Below are 25,921 nucleotides of genomic sequence, written 5' to 3'. Positions count from 1 at the left end.
GATCCCCTTGTGCCTAGCCTCTGCAAGGGCAAATAAACAAAGCGTTCTCGAGGCAAGAAAGATCCTTGTAGGTGCAGCTGATAAAATACTTTGCTTTGACCTTTTAACAACTTTATCATCATCAATCTTTTATCTGAAGGGATTTTGTTTCTATGGAAAGTGTAGGAGCCCTTAAAAACAAACAAACCACTGTGCGATTCACAGATAACACAAGGGACATTTCCAACATCTGGAAATGTTAACAGTTATGATATCTACTTAAATTCTTTTTCCAGTATGCAATGGTGAACCATAGACAGAAATTAACCAATTTCTGCACAATGTTGCATATACGCAAAAGGGACCCAATGTGTACACCTGTGGGCTAGGCAGAAATGGATTAGACAGAAAAGCAGGAATTTCTTACCTGAGAATTCCAGTTCTGGGAAAGGAAGGATGGCATTCCTACTGCTGGGAATGCCCCTCTTCCTGGGAGGCAGGACCAGGACCTTGATTGAGGGATACTCCTCCCACATCGGGGGGGCACCCCTCTGATCCCCAGTCCGGACTTGACAAGCAGAAAAGACCTGAATGCCCCCCGTGCCTCGGCCGTGGCCTGTCCTTAACTTTACAGTGTGCCCACTGCGAGGCCTGATTTGGTAGAGAACCTAACCAAACTGTAGATGAAATAACTACAGAGAAAACCAACAACTACAACTTTGTAATTTAACTGTGAACCATTTCCCGCCCCCGGAGGAGGGGGGGACATTGAGGAAGTTTGAAGTAGCAGTGCACCCCCCAAGCTGGAGAAGCAGCAGGCGGAATGCCATCCTTCCTTTCCCAGAACTGGAATTTGCAGGTAAGAAATTCCTACTTTCTCTGGAAAGGAAGTCTGGCATTCCTACTGCTGGGATATACCAGAGCTAACCAGGAAGGGCGGGCCAGCGAGTGCTAACTCACTGCTTCACCACCTGTTGCAACACCTTATGCCCCATGGCGGCGTCTGATGAAGCGGATGAGGTTATCCGGTAGTGTTTGGCAAAAGTGTGGTTCGAGGACCACATTGCCGTCCTGCAGATTTCGAGAAGGGAAGCATGCCCGTCTAAGGCCGCCATAGCGGCAGCGCTCCTGAGGGAGTGGGCAGTGATGCCCTCTGGGGAACTTCTCTCTCTAGCCTGGTATGCATTTGAATACATGCTCTCAGCCAGCGAGCTAGTTGAGGCTTTGTGTCCCAGGTTGGAGCCCTTGTAGGTTACAAACAAGGCATCAGACTTTCTGAACCCCTTGGTGCACTTGGCGTAGTAACACAGAGCTCTGCGCACATCAAGTGTACGCCACACTTTCTCTCTGGGGTGAACTGGTTTGGAGCAGAAGGATGGGAGAATGAGCTCCTGTGCCCTGTGGAACAAGGAGTTAGCCTTCAGAACGAAGGTCAGATCCAGACAGAGGACCATCTGGTCTTTGTGGAAAATACAGAGTTTGGGGTTGATGGAGAGCGCCCCAAGCTCTGAGACCCTCCTAGCTGAGGTGAAGTTCGCTGGTGGGGAAACGAGTCCAGCAGCTCAAAGTGGACCTGAGTAAGAGCCTCAAGGACCTCGTTCAGATCCCAACTAGGGAATCTGTGAACCGTCGGAGGGTTCAGTAGAGCTATCCCCCTAAGGAACCTGCAGATATGAGAGTGGGATGATAGGGATTCCCCCAAGACCATTCCCAAGATGCTGCTTAGGGCTGCCACCTGTCTCCGTATTGTGTTGGTGGACAGCCCCTTGTCCAGACCCTCCTGGAGGAAGGCCAAATGTCTTAAGAGGTGAGGTTGGGGGTGGACAGTCAAGCCCTGGAGCAGAAGGTCCTGCTGTAGAGGCAGTGACCAATGGCTCTGTGTTGACAGACGGAGGAGTTCTGGGAAGCACGGACGTTTGGGCCACCTTGGGGCGATCAGGATGATCACCGCCTGAAGATACTCGACTCTGTTGAGGAAACGCTGTAGTAGGGGTACAGGCACAAAGGCATACAGTAGGCCCTGCGGCCAGGGACTGCACAGAGCATCTATGGCCTCCGCCTCTTGTAGCAAAGAGGTCCACGAGTGGCAACCCGAATCTCTCGCTCACTAGGGAAGACTTGTGGATTTAGTTGCCACTCTGTCTCCACTATTTGGCGCCTGCTCATCCAGACCGCTGTGGAATTGTCTACCCCAGCCACGTGCTCTGCCCATATGGCTCCAAGGTGGACTTCGGTCCAAGTGATGATGGCCGACGCCTCTTTGTGTAGAGCTGTGGATCTCAGGTCTCCTTGCTTGTTTATGTAGGCCTTGGCAGCCACGTTGTCAGTTTTTACAAGTACCTGTTGGCCCTGGATCAAATGAGGGAACTTGTCCCGAGCCAGATGGATGGCAGATTGATGTGACTGAGAGATTCCTCCCTGGTCCAGGTTCCTTGGGCCACTGCACCTTTTGTGTGGGCTCCCCAGCCCAAGAGGCTGGCATCCGTGGTCACTGTCTATTCCGGATTGGAGAAGGGGAGCCTGCTGCCAGCCAAGAGCAGCTCCGCCACCACATCAACTCCTTCCTGACCCTGGGGGGGATGGAGGTCCTGGAGTGGGAGTAGTCTTCTCTCTCTTGTTGGAAGTGCAACAGGAATCTCTGAAGCGCCCTGCCGTGGAGACGTGCCCAAGGAATAATGTCCTGGCAGGACACCATCATGCTCGACAGTCTGCCTGGTGTCAACACGTCCTGTTGCTGCGTAGAGAGAAGTGTTCCCAGAAGCTGCCACATCTTCTCACGTCTCTCTTGAGACAAGGAGATTGTGGCTTTGGCAGTCTTCTAGGACCAGGCCCAGGTGTTTCAGCTGTTGACTCAGCAGAAGACAGCTCTTTTCCCAGTTGACCACAAAGCCTACCTCCTTGAGGGTCTGTACCGAGATCTTGGAGTAGGCGCCCTTGCCCCTCTACACCTCGGCAGGAGGGCCACATCATCTCTCTGACACTGCGTTGGGGGCCGGGGGGGAAAAAGAATTAATTTACATTTAAAATTTGAATAAATTTACATAAGTTTACATAAATGAATATATTAAAGATGAACATATGAATGAATGAAGGTCTTGCAACAGCTCAAGGCCTATAAAAGGCCTGGCACAAAGCAAGGCCAGCCTTTCCTTCGCTGCCACTACTGCATCACAGATGTGAAACAGAGAGCAGTGGAGGGAGGCCTCATCCCACAGCTCCTGCGAAAGGTTAAACAGTCGCCCTCACACTGAAAGCAGTTGCACTGGGCCAGTGCGGGCTCCAACAAATCTCTGGAGGGCCAGAGACTCATTGGAGACTGAGGGCTCCCTGAAGGCCGCCTTGGGAGTCCTCAAGGGCTGCAAGTGGCCCCATGGCCAGAGTTTGGGCACCCCTGCTTTAGACCCTGTGAAGGGGAAAGCCACTAGGCGTGCCTCAGAGCCTTGGTCTACATCCCAGTGGCATAACCAGATGTTTCTTCTTGCAGTTACACTGGCTGCCACAGCTCTAGCACTGAACTGCATGGCCTCCAGGGATGCATTTGCTGAGAAGGCCGCAGCTAGTGAAAACTTCTTGAGAGTGTTACAGGTGGGTTTAGACAGGGACTTATCTGTTGTCAACAGGTCCTCCACCCAAGCCATAAGGGCCCTTGACATGAGAGAATTAGACACTAGGCCCAAACGGCTAGAAGCCTCGAAGTCCCTCTTGAGGGCGCTCTCCACCCTTCGGTCGCACAGATCCCTGGGTCCCCCTTCCCCTTCAGAGAGCAGCACGGCGGCGGAGGACAGTGCTGCCATAGGGGAGTCTATGGCTGGGACCCTAAGTTGATCCATAATATCAACTGCCAGTGAGTAAAGTTTATCCACCGAGCGTGGGGTGCGCTGGGACCTGGTGGGTGGGGTGCCGCCCATTCTGCCTCTAGAACCTGCCTGAAGGGTTCCGGGAATGGAACCACTGCCTTGGTGGAAGATTTCTGGGGAAACAGGAACTTTGAACCAGGTTTGCAAGGCTCTGAGGCTTCAAGTGCCTCAGTTTCCCTTTCAGGGCCCAGATCCAATATGCCTGCTGCCTTGGCCAGGAGGCGGGGGTATATATACAGTGGGAAGAGCCTGCCCCTGCCCTCCTCTGGGTGTTCCTCTTCTTTGCCCGTGAGCTCCCCCTCCTCCCTGGAGTCCTCCAGGGGTGCCTGACGCGGGGTCTGGAAGTCTCCAGGGGTCTCCAGGGGTCTGGATGGCGCGGCAAGTCTTCCGGCACGCGGGAGAGGGAGAGCCAAGATGGCGCCTCCCACTTGGTCAGGGCTAGGCTCTGGCCCTGACACGTGGTTGTCCTGGAGCAGGTCCGCCTGCCAGTGAGCTGGGGGAGACCCGCCTGCGTCTTCTTTGACAACATATGTGTTGGTGAATGAATACAGTGGGGGAAAGGTGGTCCACTTTGGTTCCTAATTTATTTACCATATTTTATTTTATTCATTCCTAAAAAATTTGAGATACAGTGAGTAACGCACTAACATGTCAGACATTAACCCTCAATGCTGCTCAGAATATTGTACTGTACTTAAGCTGAACAAAGTGGCAAATATGAAGCACATTCTGCAGTACTGTGAAGTAGGGCTGCTCTCTACACCTCATTCACACTGAACCCCTAAACTGGAGGAGACCAAGGATGAGCGTACAAGCGTCTTATGCAAAAACTGTTAAAATATGCAATTTCAACAGAAAAATTATGAATATATATGTGTACCTGAATTTAAACTCTTGTGTAGCTTTACACAAAACTCCAGTACAGTTGGAGTTGTTCAGAATCAGCTGTGGCGGACCTTGAGCACCACAGTTTTTGCCCCACCCCTTCCTGGGTGGAGAAAGGCAGAGGCTTGGCAGGAGCAGCTTGCCTGCTAAAAGTACAGATCTGAAATATTTCCCCAAATGCAGTCACATACAATAGCAGAATCAAGTCTAGTATATTTAAAATATTGAAATGAATGCAGCCAAACCTGCCACCTTCTCGGACTCACTCCACCCATCCCACACCCTGTTCTGCCCTCCCCAGCCTACTTAGCTGCCTCAGCAGGACCAGAGGGATCCACCAGCACACAAAGGAAAGTTCCCGCCTTCTCACTGACACTCCTGCAGTACATGCCTAAGTGTGCTGTATTTTTCACAAATGCCATAAGGCAGTTAACACTGGTGGAACGCTCATTCCTCTAGGGGGGCAGTGCTGCCCCTCTGATCATAAACAAGTCTTACTCGGATCTAGTGCAAAGACATAACACAAAAAATAAAGGCTTGGAAAGGCTTTTAAAAATGCAGGCTGCAAGAACAACAGATTGCCAGTATCCCCACTCAATTACTTATTTTGTTCAGATAGTCATCACAGGTTCAAGTAGATATATTTAAATGGTGACTAATGGTGGTATGATTCAAATAAAAAATGAGTAAGAATTGGTCATAGCAACCGAAGTTCCCTATTGGCTCTTTAAGGATGCATACCAGGCTCCACCATCCCTTCCATACCAACAAGAAAAAAGAAACCAGCTCCAATATCCACTGTCAGAGCACTAACTCAACAAGCTATGTTCAAGAAAATCTACAAGCAAGGTCCCACTTTTCTTACATGCTCTGAGCATAGTAACACTTGAGTGTTGCATTTGATAAGGTAAATGTCTGCAGAGAATTGTTACTCTGTCCAACAAGCGACTAACTGCAGTTCTGAAACAACCTTTCAAATGTTATTCTTCTATACCAGCGGTTCCCAATCTTTAAGAGACCGTGGACCATTGAGGAAAAAATTGGAACTGTCATGGACTGCATGTAACCCCCCCACCCCCACATACAAGAAATAATTTAAGTTTCTATTAAGTTTCCATTCCAGGAACCTCCATGGAGGAACTATTCCAGGAACGTCCATGGAGTTTCCGTTCCAGGAACCCCTAAGGATAAGGAAAACTGCAAGTATTTGAAAAATGAAGCCTAGACCCGTACTGGTTTTTGCCAAAACCCAGAAGTTGCCTTTAAATTATTCTGGACCTCTTCAGGCTTCAGAAGAGCCTCTGGAGGTGACAGGAGAAATCCACAGGTACTGAACCTGCAGATGTGAACTGCCTGAAATTAGAAAAGATCTATTAGAGATAATTTATAGAGAAGATTTGTGGTTTGCTGCCAGCTGCAGGTGGTCTGTTCTCCACCTCTCTGGTGGTCCATGGGGGTATACTCACTCAGCAAGATGCTGGAAGTGATCAAAAGCAACTTTCTCCCATTCTGACCACTTCTCAGGGTCTTGCGGACCACCTGTGGTCCCCGGACCATGGGTTAGGAAACCAGTGTTGTATATCCAGCAATTTAGAACATAGACCATTGGACAACGACACTCACATAATCATTCAATCTATGGGAAGTATCAACCTATTATAAGTATCCCCCACTTTCTGACAGTTCATTTTTTATGATTAGCCCTTCAACCTCTATCTGCAATACTAAAGGCTAAAACTGCCCTCACCCATGTTAATTTGCACATGACATGGTGATTCAAACTCTTTTGGGGTGTATGTGTGTGAGAGAAAAAGAGAGAGAACACACACCAACTTCAGCTCCAGTCCTATTTCCATTACCAACGGCATTAATGAGAATTCATTAGCAGAAATCTTTGTGTGACAGGAACACTCAAGATAAAAAAAGGCATTTGCAATTTACTAGCTGAAAAAGCATTGGAAACAACTTTAGTAAACTAAAAAAAGACCAGATTTTGCTTTTCAACCATTTTCACTTTTCCCCACTGCTCTGGTTCTTATCCTGTCAAATGAGTGGGGGATGCCTGTACTACAGAGAGAGAAGGATAAGAGCACCACAAAAAGCACAATGACTTCCATTTTAAGCATCAGTGCAACGTGATGATTCAGACATGCTTCCAATTTTAGCAATTTATATACTAATTATACTACTAAACCTTAAATGTGAACATCTTGCCAGCACCATTACTGGCATTTTCACAAAATTTTCATAGTATTGAAAATTGACTCTCTGAAGATCAACTCTCTGCAATATTGCTACTTATCCTCCAAATTAGAAACACACAGATACATGTGTCCTTTTTCAACAAGGCTATCTCCATGAAGGGACAGATGAGTAATATGTGTAAAAGGAATAGCAGTAAACCCATATTGTTAACGCAAGCAGTGATTTTTCAAAACATTACATTGCATTGCATTGCAGAAGCAAGGGTGACACAAGTAGTACATGCAAAGGTTGACCTAAGATCCTGAAAACACAGCATTTTGGAGGAGTGTTATTAAGATTTCTGAAAAGGAAAGAATTAATATTGGTCATACTCCTTTATAGGGGAGCATAATATTTGTTCCAAAGAAAAGTTTTTACAAATTTTTAGCAGGACCCATCACCATCAGAATAAGGGGAACCCCCATACCTAAATCATCCTTGCCTACATCCATTTTCATTAGATATTTGATTTTCTCTGTAAACCGCTTTGTGAACTTTTTGTTGAAAAGCGGTATATAAATACTGTTGTTGTTGTTGTTAAACAAAAGGTCTAAGAAGGAGGTCATTATCAGGCAACTCAGCTAAGAGCACAGAAGCAAACAGGGTAATTTAGAGTACAGGGGGGTCCCCACATCCACAAAGCCTGTATCTTCTGAGCTCAGCAGAGGCTGAGGATGTCCTGTATCCACAGATTGGGTCCAGCCTCCCCTCCCACCCCGTGCATGCTCTGCTCCCCCACCTCTGGAGGGGCTTTCTGAGCTCAGCAGAGGATGTCCATCCCTGGCCTCTGCCAGGTTCAGACCGAGCTTTAAAAACACACAACTTCTGGTTTCACAGAGAAACCAGAAGTGACTTTGTAATGCCTTATAGGGCAGTGGTTCTCACACATTTCGCACTGGGACCCACTTTTTAGAATGAAAATCTATCAGGACCCATCAGAAGTGATGTCATGACCAGAGGTGACATCATCAAGCAGGAAAATTTTTCACAATCCTAGACTGCAATCCTACCCACACTGACCCAGGAGTAAATCCCATTGACTATCATTAAAAGAATATACGTACATAGTAGCTTGTTCAAAGTACAGGTCTGTAATATTTCCCCAAATGCAGTCACATACCCATGGTAGCATCAACTCTAATATATTAAAAGTAAAATATTGAAATGAATGGGGACCCACCTGAAATTGGCTAGTGACCCACCTAATGGGTCCCGACCCACAGTTTGAGAAACACTGTATAAGGCATTAGGAGGCCTGGTGAAGCCCTTGAGCAGAGCTTCCCTCACTGTCGGAGTTGGTGGCCCCCTGGACCACAGGGACTCATATTCACTGTTTCAGCTATCCACGGATAGTTCCAGAACAGAACTCCAGTGGATAAGGGGGCACGCCTATACAATCCTGACTCCCCCCAGCCTCTGTTCCATTGTTGTAAATGTTAGTTTGGGTTGGGCTGTGAATTGGGCTGCAATTATTTCTACGTAAGTCCTAGGACCATTTCATTCAAAACTAAATGGCATACAAACAAGCTTTAAAAGCAGTAGCAACTATTTGGCAGTACAATAGATGCATCAAGTAACTTGCAGTAGCAATACTTTGGCTTCCAGGCTTTAAAAGAAGGTGGGGATGCTAAAAGACTAGCAGCTCCTGTTCTCAACACTCAAGGCTTTTTAAATGATGGTACAGAATAATACATTGATACCACTACATGGTAGCAAAGAATGTGATCATAAGCCTACAGGACAAAACAGGAATGTATCGATATTTTGCTTCTGACTACACATTATCGGCAGAAATTGCATGCACTTGAAAGTTTGCAAATCACACAGAAGACACAATCCTGACAAAGAGCACATTGAACAAAATGGCAGGTATCCATTTGGAATGCAAATGAACACATTCACCAGAAATCTATGACGCCTAAATAAGATAACCCTCCCTTCAATTCTCTGGAATCAACTGCTGGAAAGTCTAAGGACAGTCCCCACCTTGCATGGCTTCCAGAGGGGTGTAAAAACATACTTGCCCCATACCACTTTGTATTTGAGGAGGAACTCTTAGAGGACCCTTTTTAAACTAATACCTACAGGTATTTTATTGCTGTTTATGTTGTTACTGTTTTTAACATTCTTAATTGCATCTTATCATTTTAATTACACAGATCAACACACATTTTGCTTCCTTAAACGTTACACCAATTCCTGGGCGTATTTGGGGTGCTGACTCCAAAACGGTATCCGTTTTATTTATTCGATTTGTATTCCGCCTTTCTCCCCGAAGGGCACCCAATCATGCCCTATCATGTCTAGTTTTAGAGACACAGCAGAGCCTCTTTAGTGAATGGTTCAAGCAGCTTCCTCATAAGGAAGCCTACACCACGGCTTCCTCATGAGGAAGTTGCTTGAACCATTCACTAATGAGGTTACACTATATCTCCAAAACTGGACGTGACAGGGCAAAACGGATACCATTTTTTGAATCAGCACCCCAAATGAATATCAAACCACCAAAAAGTTCAGGAAAAACTTTTCTGACCCTCAGTTTTGTAGGTATGTGTTATTTTTAATGTTTTTACTTGAATGTTTTTACTGTATTTTATGTTGTGAACCACTATGAGCACCAGAAAAGCAGTACAAAGGACCTCATTTCTGTGGATTAACTTACCTGCAGATCGAGTCCAGTGCCCCCATGTGTGATCCCCCAGCATGTGCCCCCTAAGGAGGCGAGGACAGATGTGCTCCCCTAGACCCCGGAGGGTCCTCTGAGCCCAGCACATCCGTCCGCAGCGGCTGCCAGGCTCAAACTGAGCTGTACAATGAAAAAAGGCATTTCTGGTTTTATGAAAAAACGTAAAGTTCCCCTTGCCTTCAGAGGGCGAGGGGGCATTCCCTGGTATCTGTGGTTTCAGCTATCCAAGGGGGGTTTCAGAATGAAACCCCATGGATACTGGGGCATGGCTATATACAAATGTTTTAAGTATAAATTCTCCCCTTCAGGCGACACCCCCCTCCCCTCCAGAAAAAGTCTGGCCTTATTTGAGGATGAAATTGAAAATCTGCTTACTGCATAGAATTCTCAATGCCAGGAATATGCCAAAAGAAAAAAAAAATGCAACACAAAATGTGCAGTATAGAAAACTGTCTATTTAACCCTCCCCCAAACAATAATTAAGCAAACCTCATCTTCAAATGTATTTTGGTCCTATCTGGTATGTTTTTTACAACAGTTCACTTGATTTGACATAACACTCTCAATAACTGAGGTTACACAATTACTTCTTAAACAATTTCATATAGATGCACTCATAATGAAATACGTGTCCCTTTAAAATGAATGTTTTCCAGTACTATCATCTCCTAAAATTGTTCACTGTGGGTTATTACACAAAAGAGAAAAAATAAATGTGCAAAAAACAGGAAATAGAAAGAAAGGAGGAAGCAGGCATATATAGAGGGGATCTGATGTTCCTCTAGTTCTTTCATCATTTAAAAAAATCAGGACACTCTGAATGCACATAGAAGGGTACAGGAGTGCACACTCTTTAGGGAACAAACCTAACCAGGTCTACTCAGAAGTAAGTCCTATTTTGTTAAATGGGGCTTACTCTCAGAAAAGTGTGGTTAGGACTGCAGCCTTGGTCAAATAACTTTTTCTTTTTACACAAGCCACTAACCCTTGACAACTTGAACCAATGTCAGGAGGTGCTGTACAGAAAAGCTGACAGAACCATGATTGTGTCCAGGGATATTCTAAAGTGCAGGGAGCCTCAGAAATCAGAAGTGCCTCTCAGAAGCCTTCTGAGAATCAGGGAGGATGCCGCAGCCTCCCTGCACCTCAGAACACCTCTGGCAGTGAACAGAAGACACTTCCAGTCACATCTGGACATCCTCTGTAGGTTCTCTCCATGGATTTCAGTATCCATGGGGGTCTGGAAACTGATCCACTGCAGATACTGAGGTCTAACTGTACCGTATCCCACCCTGTGAAGGGATGGAAGATACAAGTCAGTGGTCTCTAGGATATAATGAATGTTAGTGATGTCTCTCAATAGGAAGGGATCAAACCTAGTCTCCAGAAAAGTACAGTTTAGGACAGTGGTTGCCAAACACTTCTGACTGACAGCTCTCATGACCTACTGGCTGTTGGCTGCAGCTCCGCAGAATCAAGCAAAAGAGCTGAAAATGGGCAGTGCACTTTACATGCTCAGAGGCACCCTTTCTTATGGGTATGTATTTTTGTATGTGTATACAAAACTCTCCCATGGTGCAGCAAGATGGGAAAATGAAGTCAGGGCCTCCCATGCTCCTCAGAAAATATAGGGAAGGAAGAATGGAAATTCCCCCCATCAGACTTATCTGTCTGCAGCCCCCTGTCACTGTTCCCTGTACAACCCACTTCCTGTTAGCATCACACTGGCTGCAGCCCTCCAATCCACTTCCTGCTAGCATCGCACAACACTAACGGGAAGTGGGTTGGAGGGTTACAATGAATGTGAAGCTAACAAGAAGCAGTTCACAAATCCCCGCATCACGCAAATTACTTGTCTGTGTCTGTGTGACTGTCTTCTGTGATGTCCAATTCCTGTTAGTGCTACACAGATTGCATTCCTCCAAACTGCTTCCTGTTAACATTGCACAATGTTAACAAGATGTGGTTCACAAAGGCATGAGAGGGTGCTGCGGCATCCCTGATGGCTTGCTGCAGTGCACTAGGGCATCGCAGTACACACTTTGGGAACCACTGGTTTAGGGAAAAGGAGTGGGGAGGGAAGTTGTCAGTATGTTGCTCTTTGCTAAGACACATTTTTCTTGCTACAAAACTCCATAGACAAATGTGTGAAATATTTTCTGCAATCTTTTTGTTTACAGTTCAGGATTTTTTGTTTTCTTAAACTATGGAAAAAAATCTATTTTGCGTGGACTAGCATACTTCACTTAAATGGCTGCGGGGGGGGGGAGGATAGAGAGCCAAGTGCATCCATTTTCTGACCCAACAAGCCTGAACAACTGCATAATCCATTGTCAAAATGAAACCATGCATGAAGTACTTAAGGATGGCATTTAAATTGCCTCCTGCGATTTGGCTAGTTTAAAAGACACTGAAGAGACAAATTTAATGATACTTTCTCATCAGGGTGTCTATGAGCACTGCCTGGTATCACTGACATCAGTTTACATTCAGGTACTGTAGTTATCTTTTCAACCATAAAGTCTTAAAAGAAACAATGTTTCAAGAGAAGAATTTGCAGCTGTAATTCTGCAGTCAAATGTTACTATTTCACTTGACAGCTTGCTCCAAGATATCAAGAAGAATACAGAGCCTTTTTTATTAAGGTTAAGCAACAGACCACCTGCATACCACAAAACAAACACTAGAGACTGCAAACAGTATTCTCCCCATTCACAGACTTCTTACTGGTGTGTCTGCCCAAATGTCCAATATACATGCACCTGATGCCAGCTGTCCTCAGGACAATGGAGACATGCATGTTAAAAGGCTTCAGGAGTTATTGCTTTAGCAAAGAATCACTCTTTGGTGGAGCTTGCATGGGGATGGTAACATCTGAAACTATCCCTTAACAGCTAGAAAAAGATAACAGCACATATGGTATACATTTGAGTTCCTGCTTGATAAACTATGCTTTAAGAATTTTTTAATGCACATTTAAATAATCCAATTTATGATTATTAGACAGACCAAGTGTAATAAGCTTTGACACGTCCAACTGAACTTGTCTAAAGATACAATTTACACCAAAAGGCAGTGGCAATGCTTTAAATTTCTCCACAGCCAGCAGTGAAGATCTTACTATGCAGGGAATTATGCAGGGGATGGACAGAGTGGATAGGGAGATGCTCTTTACACTCTCACATAATAACAGAACCAGGGGACATCTACTAAAATTGAGTGTTGGGCGGGTTAGGACAGACAAAAGAAAATATTTCTTTACTCAGCGTGTGGTCGGTCTGTGGAACTCCTTGCCACAGGATGTGGTGATGGCGTCTAGCCTTGACGCCTTTAAAAGGGGATTGGACAAGTTTCTGGAGGAAAAATCCATTATGGGGTACAAGCCATGATGTGTATGCACAACCTCCTGATTTTAGAAATGGGTTATGTCAGAATGCCAAATGCAAGGGAGGGCACAAGGATGAGGTCTCTTGTTATCTGGTGTGCTCCCTGGGGCATTTGGTGGGCTGCTGTGAGATGCAGGAAGCTGGACTAGATGGGCCTATGGCCTGATCCAGTGGGGCTGTTCTTATGTTTCTTATGTACTACTTCATAGATGCAAAATTAAGATGGGTACAAGCAGAACAAGAGGAAAAAAAAGACACAAATCATATGTCCATCTTTTAGGCTGGCACCCAAACTTCACAAAGGAACAAAAGGAAAAACACAGGACAGCACTTGGCCTCAGAAGAGCATTACATTTGTGAAACATCAAAGTTCATTAAACCAGAGTCAATTCAGTCATGCTACCTAACAGGGCTATCCCTTTTCCTTTCAACACAGGGCTCTCCATAGAAGAGAAAGCTCTGTTCATGTGCTAAATGGCACATTAACAAAGCCTCCTATCTGTGGCCAAAGACTGCAAAAGCCTCAAGCTAATTATCTGCTGGAGATGTACTCTCCCACCTACTGAGCCCAATACAGATGCAGTTAGGAGAAAAATAATGTCTGCCTGGTGGCTGGCTGGAAAACATCTGCTGAAGTAGTGACTCAACTTGTTATCTGCTCAGAATTAGGTTTGGTTTTGCTTGCTGAAGGATTCTGCCATCATCCCCAGTCCAGTGCTTTTTTCCACATTCTCTTGCAATTTAGCTCAGATGTTCTGTGCCTCTTGCACTTTGAACCAGGAAAAACAACAATATCTCCTGGCAAGAGAGATTTTTATTCTAATACTGTATATGGTGAATTGAAATCCATTACGCTTGCGATGCAAAATGGCTTTAAATATTATTATTGATTTGTTTTGCTATGTAAACCGCTCTGTGAATTTTTGTTGAAAAGCAATATACTGTATAAATATTTACTAATAATTAATTACTAGAAGTTCCAAATATGTATACACCACTTTTCAACAATAAAGTTCACAAAGAAGTTTAACATAGTAAAATAATAAAAAGATGGCTCTCTGTCTCAGAGAGCTCATAACTAGAGGGGGAAAAAAGATTCAAGATACACTAGCAAATAGCTGGAAAAGGCTCTATGATGGGGTGAATAGGATCAACTTCCCTTACCCTGCTAAATATAGAGCCATCACTAACAGAGTGCTTCTTAACCCAGTTGTTGCAAGAAGGAAGTTTTCTTAGATTTGAAATTCTGCTCTTCTTCTCACCTCTTTTAGTACAGTTCATGCAAATTCTAAGGCTTACAATGTAAAGATATGCTTTAGTTTTATGCTGGAAATCACTGCAACACAGAAAATGTGCTACATTTGAAACCACTGCAACAAAGAAAAAATGCTCAGTTTATTCTGACAGGACATCATTATAAGTAAATCAGAGTTTCCTATTCTGAGATGTGAAACTCTAGAAAGACGATTCTAGTTTCCTGCCTACATGGCTGCACGGACAGCCTTGCTTCAATAAGCTTTTCATCCTTGAGAGTTCTCAGGTCAGTTGCATTAGTCGTTGCCAGCAGCTTGTCCTCTTTCCCTCAGTATTGAACTACTTCCAGGTGCAGTAAACTGGTTTTGTTAGATTTCGTAGTTTAAAAAGTAATTATTACACCTAGGCAGGAGTCATAATCAGTGTATGCATAGTATAGTTAAAGCCTTACTTTAACAAAAAAAACAGTATGTAGCTGATTAATTTGTTTAATTTACAACACCAATGATAAAGACCCTTAACGTAAAAAAGAAAATCAATTTTAATTGATTCTATGTTTAATACAAATAATAAAATCTTGTTTATCATAGGAGCATTTTCCCACCCACCTCCCATTTAATTTCTTAATCTTAGTGACATTGAGATTAGATTACTGTTAACATGCTCTATGTGGGGCTGCCTCTGAAGATTGTTCAGAAACTGCAACTAGTGGAGAACACAGCTGCCCAGGCTCATGGGTTCAACTCAGTCGGGCCACTGCTTTGGTGCCTACACTGGCTGCCAGTTCATTTCCAAGCTGAATTTAGTTTTGACTTTTAAAGCCATACAGTTCAGGACCAGGGTATTTGAGGGACTGCCTTCATCCATATAATCCTACCCATCCTCTCAGGTCATCAGAGGGGCCCTTTTGACTGTCCCACCATGAGTAGGGTTGAGGCTGGCAGCTAGGAACAGGGCCTTCTTGATGGTGGTACCCCGAATATGGGATGCCCTTCCCCTGGAATTAAGAAAAGCTCCCTCTCTGGAGATCTTTCGGCAAGGCCTCAAGGCTTTCTTATTCATGAAGGTTTTTAACCGATACTGGCAGCTGGCACTTTTTAAATGATTTATATTTTAATTATTTTGATCCTGGCTGTTTTAATGCTCTTAATATATACTGTATTGTTTTTATGTTTCATATTGTTAGCTGCCTTGAGTACACCTTTGGTGTGGGAGAAAGGCGGGATGAAAATATGATAAATAAATAATCCCCCACCCCCCAAACACACACACTCCATAAACATTACCCTTCAACTTTAACTTGCTGGAAAAGTTAGCACTTCAAGTCTACAGATCTTAAATTAACATGCAGTGAGCAGGCCTGAGAGAAGAAACCTAAAAAAATTAACACAAGGCCATCAAAGCAAAAAAGGAAGTTCCCTCCCAACTAGCCAGGACAAACTCATCCTGGCCCAAACAACAACAACTGCCGTGATGAAGATGTGCCAGCTATCACACTAATGAAGGAACGTTTCTGGTTTGTATGTCCCAGAAGTTTGCCAAATCTGTACAGTACTATCTATAAAAACAGCCTCTTCATTATTGCTGGCATGACTGCAGTCATTTCCTAACACCTATTTCAAGCCAGCACATGACCAACACATGCTTTCAAGTATGAGACTTACACGGCGATATGACGCAGAGCATTTCCCCTGCTTCCTAGCCAAGCACTTCTTAGATAGCACATAAGTCACAGTGTGAAGGAACTGCCACAACTCTGCATGTCAGATATGGATCAAAGCCAGCTGCTTCATTCCTGCCTGCTAGTCTTACCTTCCTCCTAGAACACATTATGTACTATGGAATATCATTAAGCAGAATAGGGTAACAAAAACTTAAGGAAGTGGGTTAATGAATGCTTGTACATATAGCTAACCTTTCCTACAAATAACTCCATCTAGTTGTACAGAATATTCTCATCCAGAAAGATAAATATTTGCTCAAGCCTTTGCAAGACTGGTCCATAAACTCAACTAGGCATGAGACTCTGTGTATACATGGGTCACTTTGTCCTGCAAATATTGTGGAGTTCACTGAAACGACACAATGCTGTGTCTCAGCACCAGTCTTTAGAATCCTAATTGTCCAAACAGCCAGACCTGCAAAAGAAGGTTTATATCCTTAAATAAGACTGCAGATGAATTTCCAGGATGAGGTCCTCAATTATTAGTTGTGCTCTTGATCCTATTTTGTTAGAACAAATGAACATACCACACAAGAAAAGTTCCTTGAATCAATACATGGGGAAGAAGGATTCTTAGCTGATATTAGCATATTTTCCTACACATAGTTCTATACTATTATTATTTGTACAGCACCATCAATGTGCATGGTACTTCATAGTGGAAGCCAGGCCCCTGTCCTGAAGGGCTCACAAATCTAAAATAGACACAGAGGAGACAACAGGGGGAGGAAGTGGTACCAGGAAAAATGGAGACAAATATGTGATTTCTTGCACACGTACTTAGGTTTAATTTCAGTGTATGGTATTATGAGGTAATGCCAAAGGCTTCAAAGAAAAAGTGTGTATTGAGTAAGGATTTGAAGGCAGAAAAAGAGGGGGAATTCCCTCAAAGGATCAGGGAGGGAGTTCCAGGCACAAAGAGCAGTAAAGAAAAAGCAATGTCTGAGCGGACATGAGACCTTTGTGTGGTGGAGCTGGAGAAGTGAAGACAAAGGGCAGGAGAGAAGCAGTAAACAACAAGAAAGAGATAAGGATGGACATGGCCATAGAGGTCTTTGACTGAAAGAACCAGGAGCTCCTGCTGCATCTAAGAGTGAACTCATTGCAGGAATTTCGAGAGGCGTGCACCAAGAGAGGTAAATGACTTTGGCAGCAGAACGCAGAATGAGGCGAGGCCAATGCCACTCAGCAGAAGACAGAGAAGGTTTCAGAAATCAAGAGAGTAGCAGGGTGTGCACTTTCAACACTGACACAAGCTTCTACTACAACCTTCAGTAGGAAAGGTTTCCAAAGGAACAACAGATAGAGAAGAGGTCCACACCCTACTAATAGTCTGCCACACCTGTAGGTTATGATTCTCCCTTCGTAGACCTTTTATCTAGGCTCCCTTTGATACGTCAGTTACAGATTTTTGGAGAAATTGTCCCTATCCTTTAATGAATAAAAACCAACTTGTTTTATAGATGAGCTAGAAAACATGCCTGCTTCACATGCCATTTTGGTTAATGTAGAACAGGGGTGACCAATCTTTTTGGCAGGAGGGCCACATCGTCTCTCAGACACTGTGTTGGGTGCCAGGAAAAAAAAATAATTAATTTACATTTCAAATTTGAATAAATTTACGTAAATGAAAATATTAGAGATAGAAATTATATGAATGAATGAAAGTCTTGCAATAACGCAGGGCCTATAAAAGGCCTTGCACAAAGCAAGACCAGCCTTTCCTTTGCTGCCATTGCTGCATCACAGACGTGAAACAGCAAGCAGTGGAGGGAGCCCTCATCCCACAGCTCATGCAAGAAGCTGAACAGTTGGCCGTCATGCTGACAGCAGTTGCATTGGGCCAGCACAGGCTCCAGCAAATCTCCAGCAGGCCAGAGGCTCATTACAGACTAGCAGCTTCCCGTGGGCCTGACTGGAAGTCCTCAAAGTCCACAAATGGCCCCAGGGCCGGGCACCCCGATGTAGAAGGAAAGGAACCATACAAGCAGTACAGTCACACCCAACTGCACAGGAGACACAGACATACCATTGCTTGGCAATAAGTTTCTCACATCTCAGTCCTAGAGATTTCATACAGGTGGACTGACTTTTGCTGCACCCAGAAATCACAAAGCCAATGTTAAGCTGAACACCAACACCACCACCACAGCACAGCATTATGTGCAGTGAGATACGTGCGACACTCCCACAACTGTCTCCATATTTAAAAGCATATTTACAAAGATACACCACCTTTAAGCAAGTAATACTGGAAGAGTCATTGCTACTTCTTCTAAGTAAACAGAATCAACGCTGGAAAACAGAATTTTTTCCCATTCTTGCTTAATGCAATTTATCTGGCAACACACTTACTAGCTCACAAAACTGAAACTACAATCTTATCCACACTTACCTGGGAGTAAACTCTATTGTCTATAGGACTTACTTCTGAGCAGACCTGCATAGGATTGGGTTCTGAATCTGGGCTTTTGGAGGACAGAAATAACTTTCTAACCATGCAGCCAAACCACTAAGTAGCTTGTCTGTCCAGAAAACCACTGCCCATGACCACACACTTAAACGGTGCCCCTCTTGATAATCAAGCACAGATAGTTTGAGAAGCAAACACTTGTATTATAGCTTCTCAAACTATCTCACAGATAGTTTGAGAAGCAAGCACTTGTATTATAGCCCAGTGTTAATTTACAACGCTAATCTATTAAAGGGTTAAAATTATTGTTACTGGGATAACATATTAAGCATGTTCAACACTGCAAACTATCCCCCCCCCCCAACAGTGAGTAATGCACTATTGGTCCTGCTTAAAACACACAACACAAGTAATATGCTGGTTAGACCATTAAATATACAGCTGATTTACACATGCCAATAATACATTCCAATTCTTTTGCTGTCATTGGCTGGATACAAAAAGAAAAGGTTGTAGCAATCTTTTACTGAGGATTTTTTTTTAAAGTACAGTTGAACCAGAATACTTGTTTTAAAAAAAAAAAACCTAGATAAAAGATGCCATGTATATAATGATGTTCCTAACTCTACCTTTAGATCAGCTGCCTGAGAAACCAGTGCAGACCAGAAGTTTTGCAGTTACTTTGTCCTTTCTGACACTAGGAAGGGGTAAAACCCCTCTACTAGGATAGACTGTATATTTTTATACAACAAAACGAGCAAGTATATGCATAATCAGTAGACATCAACAGCAAGTCTACATTCCAGCACACCTGAAAGATCTGAATTTGCTATCAAACTGTAAAATTTCAAAGAACAAGCTAAACAGCAAGGGGGTGGAGAGGGGAATTCAAAAGTAGCAATCAAAACAAATCATTTTTCCCACTACTTTTTTTCGTTTACCTTGTTTTTCTCTTTTCAGGAAAATGGCTAACAAGATCAATATATTATTTTTCAAAGGCTTTTCAAAGGCTACTACAACCATGCCTAAAATGCAAGTTTTTTGGCAAAACGTGACACAGGCCCTTCTACGCGCAATCCAGAAGAACATACATAGCATCATACAGTATTAACAACAAATACATAAAAGGAAGTAATCAATCCAAATGCTAAAATTTACAATGTAGACATGAGAACAAGCACGGTCATCCAGACAGAAAGTCTGACTTGAACTTGAAAGGATCTGAGTTCAAGAACCACACCTGCCAAGGACTCACTGTGCCATCATGGGAAGGTCATTTTTTTTCCATTCTGCTCCTACCTCACAGCAGTGGTAATATAAAGAAGAATCAGAAAGCAATGACAATCAGCAAAGTGTTCCTATTTCAGCTGTTTCTCTGCAGAGTCTACTAGGAAGAGCTGGTGCTATCTGTCTGCACTATACCCTGCACTTGCCTGATCTTGTCTGATCTCAGAAGCTAAGCAGGGTCAGGCCTGGTTAGTACTTGGATGGGAGACCACCTGGGAATACCAGGTGCTGTAGGCTTATACCATAGTCTTTCGAGACTGAAGGTTGCCAACCAGGTGACAGGTTGTGCTTCTACTTGACTCAACTTTTATACTTGCAAGCCAATACTTCATTCAAAATAACATGATCACTGCACTCTCTTCCTTGGGATGAATGGGAACACTGCCCCATTCAAACTTGCCACACAAAGCAAGAAGTATTATTTAATTAAATATGTTGGGTTAGCAAAAGAAAGGAGGAGCTTGTCCAGAGACACAAAACACCATTCACTGTTTCCAATAGTAAAGTGTCAGGTAGCCTGAGACAGAAAAGCAATTACCTCCTTCTGAATAACAAACATTAAATCTGATCATTATATTGGTCTTCAAGAATCCATACACCCTTACTGAAATATAAGGAATAAGCTGATATCAACCAGCATGACCTCAATATCTCTGACATACTGTGGTGCTTGACTGCCTCTCTGGACTCATGGGTTCCCCATTGGCTCATTGAGTTCTTTTTTCCCTTCAATTTTTTGCTCTGTTTTGATATTGTTTTTCACCATACAATGTTAATAAAAACGTATTAATGCCTTATTTGATGCTTTTCACTGGCTGTGATTTTTTGTACTTGATTATAAAGCTCTGTAAGCCACCTTGGGTATTTGCTTTGGCATAGGAAAGGCAGGGTATGAATTTCTTCAATAAAATAAATAAATAAAACCAGAACCTTAACACTAGTGTGAGGAGAAAAATCTTATGGGAAAAGGAAAGAAAAGTACACTGTGGGTGGCTTTTTCTTTGAACAACTTGGGCGACACAGATGGAACACACACCTTGGAATATGATTCAAGGGGGGAGGCTGCTGGAGACAGGACAGAGACAAAGGAGGCAGTAGGGGGGAAAAATAAAGGATACAACTGGTGTGTTTAGTGGGGACAATAAAAAGTCACAGGAATGATAAATCAGGAATGCAGAGTGGTAAGAGAACAGGGAATATGAACACCAAGGTCATTTTAAGATTTATCTCCAGTAGAGAGAAATGTAAAAAAAAAATGTACAGTACTTGCGGCATAATCCTAATCAGGTTTACTCAGAAGTAAGTCCTATTTTGTTCAATGGGGCTTACTTTCAGGAAAGTGTGATTAGGATTGCAGCCTTAGAAAACCAAGATAGGGGGAACAATAGGGAGATAAACCAAAAGAGAACCAGAACATGCTGAAAGCCACATCATGCACATCAGCACAAACATGCTGAAAGATGAGTCTGGAGTGGGAAGTAGTGCTGGCTGAACTTACTTACAACAGCCCAATCCTATGCCTGTCTACGCAGAAGTAAGTCCCATTAGAGTCAATGGGGTTTACTCCCAGGAAAGTATGGATAGGATTGGGCTGTTAGCCCAACACTCTGCACGTGTTCAGAGTCCAAACACACAGTTCCTACAGCTGAGTACACATTATTCCTGAACTGAAGAGAGAGAAACAGAAGGCACCCAAACAGGAGCCTGTAAAGAGGATCAGAGAGGAGGCTTCAGAGGGGGCAGAGAACTGCCCAGCCTTGTGGGCACTGGAGTGGAGGGGCACCCTTGGGTGGGATAGGGAAACGGGTCGGGGGGAGGTATTTACTTGGGAGCTGAGATAGCGCTTGAGGCACTCCTCGCAGACGGGCTTCTTGCAGCAGGGCAGGGGCTTGAGGGGCTTCTCCTCCAGGCACACGCGGCAGGTCAACACCAGCAAGGGCCCGAAGTCCCCCGAGATCAGTCCGGAGAAGGGCTCGGGCAGGAGATACAGGTCGACCTCGATGCTGCCACCACCTCCTCTTCCTCCTCCTTGCAGCGAGGCCGGCGGGGGGGCTGCGTCCGGGCGGGGGTCCCCCCCTCGGCCGCCCCCTGGGTGCGGAGAGGCGGGCGGGGCGCCGGGCGGGCGTTCGCTCTCCACGCAGTAGACGGTGCAGTAGACGGGCCTGAGAGCGGGGAGGCGACGGCTGGGGCTGCCGCCGCCGCCCGCTTCCGAGCCCGGAGCCTCTTCCTCGCCGCCGCCACCCCCGTCCTCGGCCGCCCAGCCCCGCGCTTCAGCGTCGTCCTCTGGCAGTGGCCTGGCTGCCCTTGCGCTCGGCGCGCCCGCAGGCGGCTGCTGGGGGGCTCCCGCGGCCGGGAGGGGCGGCTCGGGGCCGGGGGCGGCAGCGGGCGGCGGAGGGGCGCTCGCCGTGCTCAGCCGCTCCCCCATGCCCGCCGCCGCCGCAGCCGCCCTCGCTGCCCATCCAGCCCGTGCGCAGCGCAGCCGCCCGTAGCCCTGGAGAGCCCGGCGAGCCGCCCAGCCGTCCTCCTCCTCCACGCAGCAGCCGCACGCAGGGCCCCGCCGCCCCAACAGGGACCGCCTCATCCTGCCCGACGGCCGAGTTCAAAGGGGCGGCCCCTCCTCGCTCCGCTCTACCTACCTCCTGGCGCGCCTGCCTCCCGGGCGGCCCGCCTCCTCTCCGGGCTGGGCGCGCCTGACTCTGCCTGCACCCGCATTCGTCCCGGTGAACTCGGAGAGTCTCCTCCGACGTGGACCAGGCGTCCTTCTCCATCCCCGTTATTCAGGCTGCAGTTCCACCCACACTTTCCTGGGAGTAAACCCCATTGACTCTTGCAGCCCAATCCTATGCCTGTCTACTCAGAAGTAAGTCCCATTAGAGTCAATGGGGCTTACTCCCAGGAAAGTGCGGATAAGATTGGGCTCTTAGGCTGCAATCCCAACCGCACTTTCCTGGGAGTAAGCCCCATTTAGCATAATAGGGCTTACTCCTGAGTAGACACGCGTAGGATTGGGCTGTTTGTAAGTTCAATTACACTTACTCTGGGCTTAGTTTGCATGCTGTTCCCTCTCCCTTCCTCTGGGCACGTGCGCCCTCCCATTCGCTCCGATTCGTGACTCAGACCTGAATCCGCTCCCTTGTTTACGTTCCTGGCTCGATCTTCAAGCCAGAGTTTCCTGAACCTGGATTTGGAAATCTCATTCTCTCTGTGGTGCTGAGGGGGGGGGGGGGGGTTAGGCCAGTGCACGTCTTCGTCCGCTCTCCCATCGTTCATGTTTTTTTACGCACACGTGGTACATTTTGCTCAGTTACCGGTACAGGTTATGCTGATACAAATTCAGATATGTTGTTGAATAGACCAGCGTTTGGTAAGATACCAAAGGAACCTCTTGTGCATTATGCCATTAAGTAAAAGCACTTACTCAAGCGAAAGCATTGCAAGGACTTGCCAGCAGAATTTGCTGGTGACATCAGTGCCTGCCCTTCCTAGCGGTGGCAGGGGGGGGGTCTTTTCCACCTCCGCTATCTGATTTTTTATTATTGGTGTTTAATAATAATAATAAATGATAATACAGGTATTTATATACCACCTTTCTTGGTCATCAGATTTCTCCTCAGACTTTAATTCATGGCGGTTTACATAGGCACGGTGTTCTAAATCCCCGCAGGGATTTTTACAATCCAAGAAAGGTTCTGTCTTTCAAGAACTGCACAACATTTCAGATTCAGATGTTATCTTCAGGCAAACAGAGGCTCAACCCTCTAGACCAGACCTCCCTCCTAATAAGGGACCTTCACCTCCTGATTTTAGAAATGGGCTATGTCAGAAGGCCAGATGCAAGGGAGAGCACAAGGATGCAGGTCTCTTGTTATCTGGTGTGCTCCCTGGGGCATTTGGTGGGCCGCTGTGAGATACAGGAAGCTGGACTAGATGGGCCTATGGCCTGATCCAGTGGGGCTATTCTTATGTTCCTTCATACTCTATGCAGTGTTTGTCTGTCGGGACCCACTAGGTGGATCACCAGCCAATTTTAGTTGGGACCCCATTCATTTCAATATTGTTAATAAGTTAGACTTGATGCTACCATGGTATGTGACTGCATTTAGGGAAATGTTACTGATCGGTACTTTTAACAGGTTACAACATATATGCTTTTAACAATGATAGTCAATGGGACTTACTCCCTGGTAAGTGTAGATAGGATTTCAATCTTTGGAATGTTTATGTAAACTTTTAATTTAGGTTGCAATCCTAACCCCTATGTCAGTACTTTCCAGCAGTGGCATAGTGGTGCCAATGGGACGTGTGCTGCATCCTGCAGTTGGGTGTCACTCACAGAGACTTCCTCAAAATAAGAGAATACTTGTTCCCTTACATCAGAGCTGCATTGCCCTTATGTCAGTGCTGGAAAGCACTGACGTAAGGGGTTAGGATTGTGCCCTTAGTTACTTAGGGTGCAATCCTAACCCCTTTTGTCAGTGCTTTCCAGCACTGGCATAGCGGTGCCAATAAGACATGTGCTGCATCCTGCAGTTGGGTGTCACTCACAGAGGCCTCCTCAAAGTAAGGGAATGTTTGTTTCCTTACCTCGAAGCTTCATTGCCCTTATGTCAGTGCTTGAAAGCACTGCTTGAAAGCACTGACATAAGAGGTTAGGACTGCATCCTAAGTAAATTAAAAGTTTACAATAAGTTAAAAACATTTAAAATAAAGAAGAACCCTCCTAACACTCTCACAGCCCAATCCTATCCACATTTTCCTGGGAGTAACCCCCTTTAACTCTAATGGGGCTTACTTCTGAGTAGATATGCATAGGATTGGGCTGTCAAGGAGTTGCTGATCTATTTAAAAAAAGAAATTCCCCAAACATCCCAAAGACTGCAGTCCTATTCACACTTACTCAGGAATAAACTCCATTGACTTTCATTGTTATTCACCTGAAATTGGCTCTTAACCTACCTAGTGAGTCCTGACCCACAGTTTGAGAAATGCTGCTCTATACAAAGCATTGCAGTTCAGTACTTCTGTACTGAACTTGTCCCCTTCTTGTATAATACTGAAATGAGGCCATGCCTCATCTATGGCTTGTTGCCATGGCATCACCAATTAATGCTGTATTTCCTGGCTTTATCTTATTAATGTGTGGACTTGCTAAAGTACAGTTTTGCCTGGCTTATGCTGTACAGTAGTACTAAACTGGAAAGGTTGGTGGGGGGGGGGAGGCTGTAACTCAGTGGTTGAGCTTCTGCTCTGTGCAATGAAGGTCTCAGGTTTAATCTCTGGCCTTGCCAAGTTGGGTTGGGAAGGACCCTGGGGGAAATCCTGAAGTCACTGCTAGTCAGCTTAGACAACACTTAGCTAGATGCCCAATGATTTAATACAATATTATTTAATACTGTTCCAATGATTTATCATTTAATAAATCATTTAAGACCAATAAATCATTTAACACCAATGATTTAATACAACTTCATCTGTTCAATCGGTGGGAAAAGTACAAAAAGTAAGAAGTCTTTTACATTACTAGTCCCAAATAAATATACTGAAAGGTCACATTTTGCTAAGGAAGTATAAGCATGAGGGTTGCAAAGGAAAACCTTACATTACTGACTTTTTGAACCTCTAAGGGTGCAATCCTAACCCCCTATGTCAGTGCTTTCCAGCAGTGACATAAGGGCAATGCAGCTCTGAGGTAAGGGAACAAACATTCCCTGACTTTGAGGAGGGCTCCATGAGTGACACCCAACTGCAGGATGCAGCACAAGTCCCATTGGCACTGCTATACCAGTGCTGGAAAGCACTGACGTAAGGAGTTAGGATTGCGCCCTAAGATAGTTAGCAAACATAGTCATGAACTGCATTATATGTGAGCAGCACAGTCCTTTTTCTTTCTTCAGAAGTCCCACCATTTTCAGTGCATAGGCAGAAGTCCCACCACCCTTCAATGCAAGTAAGCATGCACAGGATCTTACCTAATGGTGCAAGCCTATGCATACCTATTTAGAAGTAAGCCCCACTCAGTTCAAAGAGACTTTCTCCCAGGTAAGTGTGTATAGGATTGCGGCCTTATAGTACACTCCTATGCACATCTACTCAGTAGTAAGTACTACTTTGTTCAATGGAGTTCCTGTCCTGAACTCTTGTGGCAAAGTCCTTCAGCAAAGGCTTTTGAGCTATTTCAGGTACAATCCTAACCCCTTATATCAGTGC

General features: G+C 45.0%; 1 protein-coding gene and 1 pseudogene across 3 annotated transcripts in view; one reads left to right on the top strand and one right to left on the bottom strand.

Annotated features, from left to right (window-relative positions):
- RNF217 (ring finger protein 217) overlaps window positions 1-22,139 on the bottom strand; it is a 54,872-nt gene extending 32,733 nt beyond the window's left edge. For all 3 annotated transcript variants that reach the window (XR_010793713.1, XM_066614136.1, XM_066614145.1), the window contains exon 1: window positions 21,540-22,139. Coding sequence is in view for 2 of the 3 variants with exons in the window: in XM_066614136.1 (XP_066470233.1) it covers window positions 21,540-22,139 (600 nt within the window). In the remaining variant the exon portion in view is untranslated. The remainder of the gene's footprint in view (window positions 1-21,539) is intronic.
- On the top strand, window positions 19,837-19,951 carry LOC136637011 (5S ribosomal RNA; annotated as a pseudogene).
- Window positions 22,140-25,921: the final 3,782 nt, after the last annotated feature.

Source organism: Tiliqua scincoides, chromosome 1, assembly GCF_035046505.1.
Source record: "Tiliqua scincoides isolate rTilSci1 chromosome 1, rTilSci1.hap2, whole genome shotgun sequence".
NCBI lineage: Eukaryota > Metazoa > Chordata > Lepidosauria > Squamata > Scincidae > Tiliqua > Tiliqua scincoides.
This window is presented reverse-complemented; position numbering and strand designations above follow the sequence as displayed.